We start from the raw sequence: 15346 nt of genomic DNA on the forward strand, positions 1-15346 counted from the left end.
TTCCAGATACCGCACCAAAAGTCTACTGACATTCAAATGACGGAGGAGGCGGTATTCTTCCGCATCCTCATGCTTAGCTAGGGATGGCAACGAAATGGACTGATTCAAATGAAACTCCGAGACTACCTTGGGCAAGAAGAATGGAACAGTACGAACTTGTAACGTTCCTGTAGTCAACCAGAGGACTCCCGACACAATGCCTGTAGTTCAGAAATGCAACGCGCTGAGCACATAACCACAAGGAACCCTGTTCTCATGGTTAATAAATGCAAGGAAAGACTGTGCAGAGGCCAAAAACTCCAATACTAGATTAAGATTACACAAGGGAAGCAGGCACCATAAGGGTGGCCGGATGTGCTTCACCCCTTTCAGAAAATGGGCCACGTACAGATGAGCAGACAGGCGGGTTCTGTTCACCTCATCCCTGAAATAGGAGAGAGACGCTACCAGGACCTTCAAGTAGTTAAGGGTCAAACCTTCATTCAAGACATCCTGCAGAAATTCCAGAATTAGTGGGATTTTAACTGCCCGAGGGGGAACACCACGTTCCTCGTACCAGGCCTCAAATACTCTCCAGACCCGCACATACACTAGGGACATAGAGAACTCCTGCGTGCGGAGTAAGGTGGCAATTACTGCCCCGAATATCCTCGCTTCATCAGGTAAACCCTCTCAAGGGCCAGACTGTAATACAGAATAGAGTCGGATCCTCGTGAAGGACCGGTCCCTGCTGTAGCAGGTCCCTCTGCGGTGGGAGACACAGGGGGGGGTCTCCACAGGAGTCTCTGCAAGTCCACATACCATGGCTACCTGGGCCAATCTAGAGCTATCAGTAGGACCAATCCCCTGAGGTGCTTGATTCTGCGAATGACCCTACCCAGGAGGGGCCATGTAGGGAAGGCGTATAGCAGCTCCTCTTCTGGCCAGGTCTGAACAAGAGCATTGATCCCCAGGGTCAACTAATCTCTTCTGCGACTGAAGAATTGGGGAACCTTCGCATTGTGAGATGCGGCCACCAGGTCGATGGATGGGAGACCCCAGCGATCTACTATCAGCTGAAAGGCTTTAGCCAACAACACCCACTCTCCTGGATCCAGACTCTCCCTAATAAGAACATAAGAACATGCCATACTGGGTCAGACCAAGGGTCCATCAAGCCCAGCATCCTGTTTCCAACAGTGGCCAATCCAGGCCATAAGAACCTGGCAAGTACCCAAAAACTAAGTCTATTCCATGTAACCATTGCTAATGGCAGTGGCTATTCTCTAAGTGAACTTAATAGCAGGTAATGGACTTCTCCTCCAAGAACTTATCCAATCCTTTTTTAAACACAGCTATACTAACTGCACTAACCACATCCTCTGGCAACAAATTCCAGAGTTTAATTGTGAGTTGAGTAAAAAAGAACTTTCTCCGATTAGTTTTAAATGTGCCCCATGCTAACTTCATGGAGTGTCCCCTACTCTTTCTATTATCCGAAAGAGTAAATAACCGATTCACATCTACCCGTTCTAGACCTCTCATGATTTTAAACACCTCTATCATATCTCCCCTCAGTCGTCTCTTCTCCAAGCTGAAAAGTCCTAACCTCTTTAGTCTTTCCTCATAGGGGAGCTGTTCCATTCCCCTTATCATTTTGGTAGCCCTTCTCTGTACCTTCTCCATCGCAATTATATCTTTTTTGAGATGCGGTGACCAGAATTGTACACAGTATTCAAGGTGCGGTCTCACCATGGAGCGATACAGAGGCATTATGACATTTTCCGTTTTATTCACCATTCCCTTCCTAATAATTCCCAACATTCTGTTTGCTTTTTTGACTGCCGCAGCACACTGTACCGACGATTTCAATGTGTTATCCACTATGACACCTAGATCTTTCTTGGGTTGTAGCACCTAATATGGAACCCAACATTGTGTAATTATAGCATGGGTTATTTTTCCCTATATGCATCACCTTGCACTTATCCACATTAAATTTCATCTGCCATTTGGATGCCCAATTTTCCAGTCTCACAAGGTCTTCCTACAATTTATCACAATCTGCTTGTGATTTAACTACTCTAAATAATTTTCTACCATCTGCAAATTTGATTATCTCACTCGTCGTATTTCTTTCCAGATCATTTATAAATATATTGAAAAGTAAGGGTCCCAGTACAGATCCCTGAGGCACTCCACTGCCCACCCCCCTTCACTGAGAAAATTGAGCATTTAATCCTACTGTTTCCTGTCTTTTAACCAGTTTGTAATCCACAAAAGGACATCGCCTCCTACCCCATGACTTTTTACTTTTCCTAGAAGCCTCTCATGAGTAACTGTCAAACGCCTTCTGAAAATCCAAATGCACTACATCCACCAGATCACCTTTATCTACATGTTTATTAACCCCTTCAAAAAAGTGAAGCAGATTTGTGAGGCAAGACTTGCCCTGGGTAAAGCCATGCTGACTTTGTTCCATTAAACCATGTCTTTCTATATGTTCTGTGATTTTGATGTTTAGAATACTTTCCACTATTTTTCCTGGCACTGAAGTCAGGCTAACCGGTCTGTAGTTTCCCGGATCGCCCCTGGAGCCCTTTTTAAATATTGGGGTTACATTTGCTATCCTCCAGTCTTCAGGTACAATGGATGATTTTAATGACAGGTTACTCGAGCAGCAAAATCCATGCTGGGAATCAACTACCAGACCAAGTCATACCTCCGAGGGATCTCGGACATCACCTCAGGAATTCTCAGGTGGGGGAGGGACCTTCAGGTATCACCAGAGGAGAGCGGGGCTCAATCTTTTCTCCAATTTAAAAGTAGAATTTCTTCTTCCAAAAAGTTAAATGTAAGACATTGATAAGACAGGCTAAGAGAGAATTTGAAAAGAAGTTGGCCGTAGAGGCAAAAACTCACAGTGAAAATTTTTTAAAATATATCCGAAGCAGAAAGCCTGTGAGGGAGTCAGTTGGACCGTTAGATGATTGAGGGGTTAAAGGGGCACTTAGAGAAGATAAGGCCATCGCAGAAAGATTAAATGATTTCTTTGCTTCGGTGTTTACTGAAGAGGATGTTGGGGAGGTACCCGTAATGGAGAAGGTTTTCATGGGTAATGATTCAGATGGACTGAATCAAATCACAGTGAACCTAGAAGATGTGGTAGGCCTGATTGACAAACTGAAGAGTAGTAAATCACCTGGACCGGATGGTATACACCCCAGAGTTCTGAAGGAACTAAAAAATGAAATTTCAGTCCTATTAGTAAAAATTTGTAACCTATCATTAAAATCATCCATTGTACCTGAAGACTGGAGGATAGCAAATGTAACCCCAATATTTAAAAAGGGCTCCAGGGGCAATCCGGGAAACTACAGACCGGTTAGACTGACTTCAGTGCCAGGAAAAATAGTGGAAAGTGTTCTAAACATCAAAATCACAGAACATATAGAAAGACATGGTTTAATGGAACAAAGTCAGCATGGCTTACCCAGGGCAAGTCTTGCCTCACAAATCTGCTTCACTTTTTTGAAGGAGTTAATAAACATGTGGATAAAGGTGAACCGGTAGATATAGTATACTTGGATTTTCAGAAGGCGTTTGACAAAGTTTCTCATGAGAGGCTTCTAGGAAAAGTAAAAAGTCATGGGATAGGTGGCGATGTCCTTTCGTGGATTGCAAACTGGCTAAAAGACAGGAAACAGAGAGTAGGATTAAATGGACAATTTTCTCAGTGGAAGGGAGTGGACAGTGGAGTGCCTCAGGGATCTGTATTGGGACCCTTACTGTTCAATATATTTATAAATGATCTGGAAAGAAATACGACAAGTGAGATAATCAAATTTGCAGATGACACAAAATTGTTCAGAGTAGTTAAATCACAAGCAGATTATGATAAATTGCAGGAAGACCTTGTGAGACTGGAAAATTGGGCATCCAAATGGCAGATGAAATTTAATGTGGATAAGTGCAAGGTGATGCATATAGGGAAAAATAACCCATGCTATAATTACACAATGTTGGGTTCCATATTAGGTGCTACAACCCAAGAAAGAGATCTAGGTGTCATAGTGGATAACACATTGAAATCGTCGGCTCAGTGTGGCTGCGGCAGTCAAAAAAGCAAACAGAATGTTGGGAATTATTAGAAAGGGAATGGTGAATAAAACGGAAAATGTCATAATGCCTCTGTATCGCTCCATGGTGAGACTGCACCTTGAATACTGTGTACAATTCTGGTCGCCGCATCTCAAAAAAGATATAATTGCGGTGGAGAAGGTACAGAGAAGGGCTACCAAAATGATAAGGGGAATGGAACAGCTCCCCTATGAGGAAAGACTAAAGAGGTTAGGGCTGTTCAGCTTGGAGAAGAGACGACTGAGGGGGGATATGATAGAGGTGTTTAAAATCATGAGAGGTCTTGAACGAGTAGATGTGAATCGGTTATTTACTCTTTCGGATAATAGAAAGTAGGGATGTGAATCGTTTTTTGACAATTTAAAACAATCGTCAGATATATTTTAAATCGTCAAAAATCGTTAGAGCCGCGATACAATAGCAATTCCCCCAGTGACTTTTGGCCAGCTTGGGGGGGCCTCCTGACCCCCACAAGACTTGCCAAAGGTCCAGCGGGGGTCCAGGAGCGATCTCCTGCACTCGTGACGTCGGGTGCCAGGAACCAAAATGGCGCCGGCGCTACCTTTGCCCTGTCATATGATAAGGGCAAAGGGCCACCGGCGCCATTTCTATTAACGCAGCCGTGGCCAGAGAGCGGGAGATCGCGCCGGGACCCCCCCACTGGACCCCAGGTAATTTAAAACATTTTGGGGGGGTTCGGGAGGGTGGGGGATTTGTTTTAAAGGGTCAAGGTGGGTTTTAGGGTTGTTTTGGTGTGCCGGTTTTCCTGCCCTCCCCCAATAAAACGATTTTTTAACCAAAAAAACCATGACGATCAGATTTCCCCCCCCCCCCCTCAGCCAAAATCGATCGTTAAGACGATCGATCACATGATTCACATCCCTAATAGAAAGAGTAGGGGGCACTCCATGAAGTTAGCATGGGGCACATTTAAAACTAATTGGAGAAAGTTCTTTTTTACTCAACGCACAATTAAACTCTGGAATTTGTTGCCAGAGGATGTGGTTGGTGCAGTTAGTGTAGCTGTGTTTAAAAAAGGATTGGATAAGTTCTTGGAGGAGAAGTCCATTACCTGCTATTAAGTTCACTTACAGCTCGATCCAGTAAAGTCCGCGGGAGAGCGGACGAACGCCCGCTCTCCCGGCGCGTGCACCGGCCCCTCGCCGGTGCGCGCTATCCAGTATTTAAATGAGGCGACGCGGTGCAAACGGGGAAAAGGAGGCGCTAGGGACACTAGCGCGTCCCTAGCGCCTCCTTTTGGCCTGGAGCGGCGGCTGTCAGCGGGTTTGACAGCCGACGCTCAATTTTGCCGGCGTCGGTTCTCGAGCCCGCTGACAGCCACGGGCTTGGAAACCGGACGCCGGCAAAATTGAGCGTCCGGTTTTCGGCCCGACAGCCGCGGGCCGAATTCAAAATTTTTTTTTATTTTTTTTTTTACTTTTTTTTACTTTTGGGGACCTCCGACTTAATATCGCTATGATATTAAGTCGGAGGGTGCACAGAAAAGCAGTTTTTACTGCTTTTCTGTGCACTTCCCTGGCGCCGGAAGAAATTAGCGCCGACCCAAAGGTCGGCGCTAATTTCTTAGAGTAAAATGTGCGGCTTGGCTGCACATTTTACTTACTGGATCGCTAGGGAATACCTAATAGGGCCATCAACATGCATTTGCATGTTGAGGGCGCTATTAGGTGCCGCGGGCGGGCCGCGTGTTTTCCTCCCCTTACTGAATAAGGGGTAAGGGAAAACACGCGTCCAGAGCAGGGTGACAGTGCGCTCCGACGGAGCACACTTTACTGGATCGAGCTGCTAGAGAATAGCCACTGCCATTAGCAATGGTTACATGGAATAGACTTAGTTTTTGGGTAATTGCCAGGTTCTTATGGCCTGGAATGGCCACTGTTGGAAACAGGATGCTGGGCTTGATGGACCCTTGGTCTGACCCAGTATGGCATGCTCTTATGTTCTTCTTATGTTCTTATGTACAGCGATCCCCATGGGGAAAGCTTGTCTGCATCTCCTGCAGACGGAGAAATACTGAAGGGCTGAGATCACTGCAGGAGTCTATGTAGGGTGACTCAGTCTCCATCTGCTGGCAGGGGAGCATAACCCAGTGGTCCTGAGTCCACCTGGCTACATACTAGGAAAGGATACATTTTTCCAACTAACTTTAAGGTACCTGGGAATATTCTGCACTATAGCTGCAATGCTGATTATCTCACTAAAGTTAACCGGATACGTTGATCCAGCTCTCTTTGCCAGTCACCTACTAGCTGATTGTGGGCCTCACTCACACTGTATTTATTCTCTGGGTGACAGGACTGTCTAACTCCTCTAGTTTCAAGAGCTCTGCCACAGTTGTATCTGATTTTAAATATAATTTAATTATCCGGGGATTTTTATGCCTCACTCACACCTTTGCTATGGAGGGAGAGGAGGAGAAAGACATGGCCTATGGAGTCTCATATGCCTCTCTCACACTCGCTCTGCGCTACCCTCTTCTTCCTGAGAAGGGGTCTCTGGGGAGCCTGGGATCCCTCACACACCTTCTTGGAGGGCGAGGAGACTCAGACCTCCCTTTCCTCCCCTCCATCAATGAGGAAGAGGGTAGTTCAGCAGGGGATGTAAGGGGAAAACGAGGAGCCTTGTTTCTCACTCCCAGCCCTAGTGTGGGACCCTCTTCCTCCTTGGGAGGGGAGGAGGGGGTCTGGGGCAGTTTCTAGCTTACCATACACCTGGGTGTGGGTTCTCTCTTCCTCTCCTGTCCCCATTGCCGGGAGCATGGTTTTGTAGAGTGCTGGGAAGTGCCCTGAGCCTCTGGACATGAAGCTTCTTCTCATACTCCTGTCTCTTCCCCCAGATCCCCCTGCAGGAATGGTGGCAGGTGCCAGGACGACAACGGCTATGCTAGCAACCTCACCTGCCGGTGCCTGGCAGGCTTCGTGGGAGACTTCTGCGAGACCAACGTGGACGACTGCTTGATGCGGCCCTGTGCCAACGGTGCCACCTGCCACGATGGCATCAACCGCTTCTCCTGCCAGTGCCAGGCGGGTTTCCAGGGTCGCTTCTGCACCATCAACATCGACGACTGCGCGGGCAACCCCTGCAAGAACGGCGGGAAGTGCTACGACCGCACCAATGACTTTGAATGCTTTTGTGCCAACGGCTTCACGGGCAGGAGCTGCGAGACTCTCGTTCCGAAGACAACACCGGCCACGTCGAAAAGGCCCCTGGCCAGGCTCCACAAAGACTTCGGCGAGGGGAGGCATCTGCCCATTGGTCATCCGAGAGCCACCCACGCCCAGCCAACCCGAAGCGTGACCGCCGAGCGCTGGAGCTCGCACCCCAGCAAGCCACCCGGCGGCGGGCTGCTGAAAATCTCCGTGAAGGAGCTGGTGACGCAGAGGGAGGCAGGCCTGACGGAGACCCAGCTGGTGACCGTGGCTGTGCTAGGGGTGCTCACGGCCGTGCTGGTACTGACCACAGGGGCACTGGTGCTGAGGAACAGGTGGAGGGGGCGCCACAGGCCGGCACGGGATCAAAACGCCTCCAGCGCCAAGAGGAAGGGCCGAGGCAGAGAGTGTGAAGTGCAGATGCTGAGTACGGTTGGGATGGAGCTCAGGAAGAGCACAGAGGTCTGAGGTGGGTCTTAGATGCCGGCGGGTCTGACACGGATGACGTACAAGGAAGGTCTTTAGGACTTACGCTGGTACCTGACCGGCTTCTGTTAGGAGGCCAAGGCCATTAATGGTCTTGGTGGCTGTGAAGTGACCCAAAGGTGGCAAGGTCCGAGGGGCTTTTGCCCAGGACATAGAGCAGGGGGGAGAAACTCGGGTACCAGTGGCCAAGTGCATGCAGAGAGGACTTCACAATGACTCAGGCAGCTGAGCAACAAAGGACGTCTCCTCCTCTCTCCTCCCGCCGCTGAGCTACTGGCCCAAGTGCAGCATTCAGGGCTGGGAGGAAGGTCATGGCCCTCAGGAAGCAGCGGCTTTGCTAAGTTCTGATGGCATCATGTTTACAACTTAACACACAAGCCCCCTTCTTGCTTCTTTGGACGAGGGTGGGATAAGGGACCGGGACAATTGCTTTAGATAAGAGCAGGCTGGTGTCCCCCCCTTCCCCTCAGACAGAGGGCGCTGCAGCCTCACAGAGGTAAAAGGAGGAATCCAGCTCCTCCCGCACGGGAAGGCATCCTGAGGTGGTGCCAGCTTTTAATCCTTGGGCTGGCCTGATAAGAGAGATCTGCGGCAGGTGCCCCTGCCAGGGACGTCTCTACCCTCCCCACAATTCCAGGGTGTGCTGGATGGGGCCCGAGCTGGGCCCTCCCATCCCAGCACTCACACACCCACCCACACCCACCCACACATCCACACACACACACACACACCCCCACACATCCACACCCACACCCACACACACCCCCACACACACAGAGACACACAGACACCCCCACACACACCCCCACCCCCACCCACACCCATCCACACACCCACACACACCCATCCACACACCCACACCCACACATCCACCCATCCACCCACACCCCCATCCACACACACACCCACCCACACCCCCACACGAGTAGCGCGCCTGCTCCTAGGACACTGCCAATGAGATGCTTCAGGACCACGGCCAGAGCAAGCCCTGGGTATGTGTTATCCAGCGCCCTACAGACACAGCCCTCAACCCACACGTGCTCTGCCAACGGCACTGGGGTCTCAGCCTACGGCCAACGGCCAAGGGCTAATACTGAGCAGCACTGCTTACTGCTGCCCTTCATCTGCACAAGGTGTGTCCAGAATCAGAAATTATTTTTGTAATACACATCACCGCTGTTCGACCTTTTAAATAAAAGTATGAAATTTGAAAAGCTTCCTTCGGTCCTGTGTACTACGAGCGTCTCACTATATTGGGCAAGGTCAGCGGTGTGGAGTTATACATCAGGTCAGGTCAGCTGAGCAGGGCCTTTTATTCCATTATCCCTCTCTCATCACCAGCAGTGACAGCACAGGTGACAGCACAGGTAACAGCAGTGTAAACTTTATTATATACACAAAGCCCCACTCCATGCCAGGCAGCATCACTGCAAACTACATATACACAGCCCCACCCCAGGACAGGGAGTGGCACTGCAAGCTCCACACACAGGCAGCCTCACTGCAAGCTCCATACACATACACAGCCCCAACACAGGACAGGGAGTGGCACTGCAAGATACACACACAGGCAGCCCCACTGCAAGCTCCATACACACACATACCCACCCCAGGACAGGAAGTGGCACTGCAAGCTCCATACACATACATCCCCACTCCATGACAGGCAGCATCACTGCAAACTACATACACACGCATCACTGCAAACTACATACACACAGCCCCACCACAGGACAGGGAGTGGCACTGCAAGAGTCACACACAGGCAGCATCACTGCAAGCTCCAAACACACACAGCCCCACTCTGTGACAGGCAGCATCACTGCAAACTACATATACCCAGCCCCAACACAGGACAGGGAGTGGCACTGTAAGATCCACACACATACATACACAGACAGCCCCAGCCCAGGACAGGCAGTGGCACTGCAAGATCCACACACATACACACAGCCCCACCCCAGGACAGGCAGTGGCACTGCAAGCTCCATACACACAAACACAGTCAGCCCCTTTCCAAGACATGCAATGTTGCTGTAAACTACACACACACATACACAGCTGCAGCCCAAGACAGGGACTGGCACTGCAAGCTCCATACACCTACAGCACCACCCTCATACAAACAGCAGCACTGCAAGCTCCAAAGACACAGCCCCACCCCAGGACAAGCAGCAGCACTACAAACAGCCCCAGCCCAGGACAAGCAAAGGGCACTGCAAGCTCCATACACACATAGCCCCATTCCAGGACAGGTAGCAGCCCTGCAAGTTCCATATACACACATACAGTCAGCCCCACCACAGAACAGGCATGAGCACTGCAAGCTCCATACACAGACAACTCCATTCCAAGACATGCAGCATCAGTGCAAACTACATATACACATACACAGCCCCACCCCAGGACAGGCAAGGGCACTGCAAGCTCCAAATACACATACACAGACAGCCTCACCCCAAGACAAGTAGTGGCACTGCAAGCTCCATACACAGAAAGCCCCACCCCTGGACAGGCAGCGGCACTGTAAGATCCACACACACAGAGTACCCCACCCAAGGAAAAGCAGTGGCACTGCAAGCTCCATACACAGACAACCCCATTCCAAGACATGCAGCGTCAGTGCAAACTACATACACACATACACAGTCCCACCTCAGGCAGGCAAGGGCACTGCAAGCTCCATACACACATACACAGACAGCCCCATCCCAGGACAGGGAATGACACTGCAAGCTTCATACATAGACAACCCCACTCCACGGCAGGCAGGGCCACTGCAAGCTCCATACAAACATAGCCCCATTCCAGGACAGGCAGTGGCACTGCAAGCTCCATACAAACATAGCCCCATTCCAGGACAGGCAGTGGCACTGCAAGCTCCATAAACACATACATGGGTAGCAGCACTGCAAGCTCCATATTCACAAACACAGACAGCCCCATGCAAGGATAGGTAGCTCACTGCAAGCTACATAAATACATACACATACGAACAACCCCAGCCCAGGACAGGCATGGGCACTGCAAGCTCCATACACAGACAACCTCATTCTAAGACATGCAGCATCAATGCAAACTACACACACACATAGCTGCACCCCAGGACAGAGTGTGACACCACAAGCTCCATATATAGGCAGCCTCACCCTAGGACAAGAAGCAGCACTGAAAGCTCCATACACACAAAAAGACAGCACACCCATGGACAGACAGACATCAGCACTGCAAGCTCCACATACATATACAGCCCCACTGCAGGACAAGAGTGGCACTGCAAGCTCCAGACACAGACACTCACTCCCAGGCAGTACACTGCAAATTCCACACACATATACAGAGCCCTATTCCAGGACAATTAGTGCCACTACAAAACACACACATACAGACAGCTCCACCCCAGGACAGGCAGTGGCAATGCAAGCTCCATACACACAAACAGAGCCCCACCCCAGTACGGGCAGCAGCACTGCAAAACACACACACACATACAGACAGCTCCAACCCAGGACAGACAGTGAAAGCTCCATACACAGAAAGCCCCACCCCTGGATAGGCAGCAGCACTGTAAGATCCACAGGCACATAGAGCCAAATCCAAGGATAAGCAGTGGCACTGCAAGCTCCGTACACACAGCCCCATCCCAGGACAAGCAGCACTACTGCAAACTCCATACATAAATACGCAAACAGCCCATTGCACTACAAGCTCCATACACATTGCCCTACCCTAGGACAAGCAGCGGCACTGCAACTCCACAGACACCAGCACTGCAAGCTCCATACACAGACAGCCCCACTCCCAGTACAGGCAGCAGCACTGCAAGCTACATTACACAGACCACCCCACCACAGGATGGGCAGCAGCAGTGCAAACTACAAACAAAAAGACCCATCTCAGGACGGGCAGAGGAAGCTCCACACACACAGGTCCGGCACAGGACAGGCAGTGGCAGTGCAAGCTTAACACACACATAGCCCCCGGCACAGGATAAGCAGCAGCAGTGCAAGCTACACATACACAGCCACACCATGGATGAGCAGCAGCAGTACAAGGTAAGAACATAAGAAATTGCCATGCTGGGTCAGACCAAGAGTCCATCAAGCCCAGCATCCTGTTTCCAACAGTGGCCAATCCAGGCCACAAGAACCTGGCAATTATCCAATCACTAAGAAGATCCCATGCTACTGATGCAATTAATAGCAGTGGCTATTCCCTAAGTAAACTTGATTAAAAGCAGTTAATGGACTTCTCCTCCAAGAACTTAATCAAACCTTTTTTAAACACAGCTACACTAACTGCACACACACACACACACACACACACACACCAGGTTCAGCACAGGTAGCAGCAGTGCAAGCCTCACACATGCACACACACACACAGCCCCAGCACAGGACAGGTTCAGCACAGGCAGCAGCAGTGCAAGCATCACACATGCATACACTGCCCCAGCACAGAAAGGTTCAGCACAGGCAGCAGCAGTGCAAGCCTCACACACGCACACATACACAGCCCCAGCACAGGACAGGTTCAGCACAGGCAGCAGCAGTGCAAGCTTCTCTCTCACACACACACACAGCCCCAGCACAGGACAGCAGCAGTGCAAGCATCACACTCACACACACACTGCCCCAGCACAGGACAGGTTCAGCACAGGCAGCAGCAGTGCAAGCTTCTCTCTCACACACACACACAGCCCCAGCACAGGACAGGTTCAGCACAGGTAGCAGCAGTGCAAGCATCACACACACACAAACAGAGCCCCAGCACAGAAAGGTTCAGCACAGGCAGCAGCAGTGCAAGCTTCTCTCTCTCTCACACACACACACACACACACACACACACACACAGCCCCAGCACAGGCAGCAGCAGTGCAAGCATCACACACACACACAGCCCCAGCACAGGACAGGTTCAGCACAGGTAGCAGCAGTGCAAGCATCACACACACACAAACAGAGCCCCAGCACAGAAAGGTTCAGCACAGGCAGCAGCAGTGCAAGCTTCTCTCTCACACACACACACACACAGACACACACAGCCCCAGCACAGGACAGGTTCAGCACAGGCAGCAGCAGTGCAAGCATCACACACACACACAGCCCCAGCACAGGACAGGTTCAGCACAGGCAGCAGCAGTGCAAGCTTCTCTCTCTCACACACACACACACACACAGCCCCAGCACAGGACAGGTTCAGCACAGGCAGCAGCAGTGCAAGCTTCTCTCTCTCACACACACACACACACACACACACACACAGCCCCAGCACAGAAAGGTTCAGCACAGGCAGCAGCAGTGCAAGCTTCTCTCTCTCACACACACACACACACACACACACACACACACAGCCCCAGCACAGGACAGGTTCAGCACAGGCAGCAGCAGTGCAAGCTTCTCTCTCTCACACTCACACACACACACACACACACAGCCCCAGCACAGGACAGGTTCAGCACAGGCAGCAGCAGTGCAGGCATCACACACACACACACACACACACAGCCCCAGCACAGGACAGGTTCAGCACAGGCAGCAGCAGTGCAAGCCTCACACACGCACACAGATTGAGGAGTGAGTTCACATGCTTCAGTGCAGGGCCCTGGTTCAGGTCTGCTTCAGATGGAGAACGAGTTAGCTTGGTTTAGCCTCTCTTTATGAAGAGTTATGGCTCTCTGGTGGGGTCTATGCAGCCTCTCTCGCTACCTGCCATAAGTTTTAGGACATTTTTCTTTCTAATATGGAGACGGGATTCTTCTCACTGGGAGAATTCTTATCTTCCTTGTCCTTCTGCCCACCAGTCAAGAACATGTGGGCATATTCCTCTCATCCAGAGAAATAAAGGAAAGGAAATTAGCGCAGGTAAGTAATAATTTCACTTTAGCCAATTAAAAAATCCTGCCCCGAACCTCGGTGACTGCAGGAGCTGTGCACGGCAGGGCGAGCAGGTAACGTCGCTGCTCCAGCCAGGGCCAGGCTCCCCGGTGACATCTCTCACCCGATTGCCCTGCTTCTCCCCCTCTAACACTGGTCCTGGCAACCCCTCGTCCTCAGTGCCAGGCGATGCGCTTTCCCTCCTCCTCCTCCTCCTCGCATGACAGGCTCTGGCGTGGGGGTGTGGATGCAGGATTTCAGTTTGGGGGTGCAGATTCCTTTCCATCTCTTACGCATTTAGCATAGGAACAGCCCAAGATCTCTAGGAAGCTGCCTAGGTGGTGCCCTGCAGGCCGGGCCAGGCCTTCACCAGTCACCCCTGTGGTAGCCCAGGGGAAAAATGGGCTCAGCAGGAAGGAAGTTCTGACCACAGTACAGGCAGGGGGACAAAAGCAAAGACCACAACCCACAAATAGGAAGCTGGCCTAGGGGCAAGAGACAGAAGCTGAAGGGCTGCGGGGCAGTGAGTGGCACAATTTTAATAAAGCAGCAGGGGGAGAGCCCTAACTCTGGAGCTGGGCTCTGGATAAGATCGCTAGTGCAGCCCTCCCCATCAGCGAGGACCGAGGGTGGATGCAGTAAGAGGCACAGCTGGAGCGAGGCAGGGGTCTGTAACCAACACTGCCCGCACTAATGGCTTTTCACAAGCTCTCTGACTCGGTGGCTCCCAGCCAGGTCTTTCTCCGCTGGTGCTCACAGTTAGGGCCAGGTTTCTGCTTCCCCGTCACTACCCAGAAGCATCTTGGGTCACAATTTTGTTTGCTATCAAAGGTTTTCGTCATTTACAGCACTTTCTCTGGTTTAGAAGTGACCCTTCCTTCCCTGGAAACATGGCCTGAGTCGGATCAAAGATGCAAACTGCCTTTGCAGATTTGGGGATTCCTCCTCTTGATGTGCAGGGGTGGATCTGGGGACTCCCCTCCCCCACCGGTTTTAAAGATTTGGGGTTTTTACAGGCCCCCAGGCAGTATATGGAGGGTGGGGCGGGGCCCCCCCCCAAAATGATGCACCAGGAAGCTTGTGGCCACGTAAGAGCTGGGGCAAGGTCCGGCTGCTAGGACGGGGGCTCCCCCGGCAGTCGCCCAGCTCACCCCTCCCTTCCAAGGGCCCTGGGTTTTTATGTACTTAGAACAAAGCATCAAAGCCCACGTGAGATTTGTCTTAAGAAAACTGTGGTTTCTGTATCATCTTGGCTTCTTCTGCAATTGCTTACAAAAGAAAATTGGTTCTTACCTGATCATTTTCATTCCTGTAGCACCAGGATCAGTCCTACACCGTGGGCTGAGCCTCCCTTCCAGCAGATGGAGACAGAGAAAACTTGGGACACCCTCGCTGACAATTGCCACGGGGTAAGAGAGGGACCAGACCACCAGTAATCTCTTCCCCAGCCCCTTACCTGGATGGAGCCCCGCGAGGTAACCAACCCCAGCTCCAAGAACCTGCCAGCAGAGGGGATGACCCCGCAGGATCTAGCAGCCCCCTGGGAGGATTAGTAAAGCACTGCCTTTCTTCTGGAGCACTTTTTTTTTTTTTTTGCTCGATTCAAAACTTTACTGCAGACAACAAAAGTCTCTCTCTAAAAAAAAAAAAAAAAAAAGTTGCAAAGGGATAGCCTAGACCCCAGAAAAAGGGCAG

The 15346-nt window shown here is 50.9% G+C and overlaps 1 protein-coding gene across 2 annotated transcripts in view; it reads left to right on the forward strand.

Annotated features, from left to right (window-relative positions):
• Nucleotides 1-8575, forward strand: part of DLK2 (delta like non-canonical Notch ligand 2) — a 47885-nt gene extending 39310 nt beyond the window's left edge. For both annotated transcript variants that reach the window (XM_029592853.1, XM_029592854.1), the window contains one exon: nucleotides 6977-8575. In XM_029592853.1, the coding sequence (XP_029448713.1) occupies nucleotides 6977-7757 (781 nt within the window). In that variant the 3' untranslated portion in view covers nucleotides 7758-8575. The remainder of the gene's footprint in view (nucleotides 1-6976) is intronic.
• Nucleotides 8576-15346: the final 6771 nt, after the last annotated feature.

Source organism: Rhinatrema bivittatum, chromosome 3 (assembly GCF_901001135.1).
Source record: "Rhinatrema bivittatum chromosome 3, aRhiBiv1.1, whole genome shotgun sequence".
Lineage (NCBI taxonomy): Eukaryota > Metazoa > Chordata > Amphibia > Gymnophiona > Rhinatrematidae > Rhinatrema > Rhinatrema bivittatum.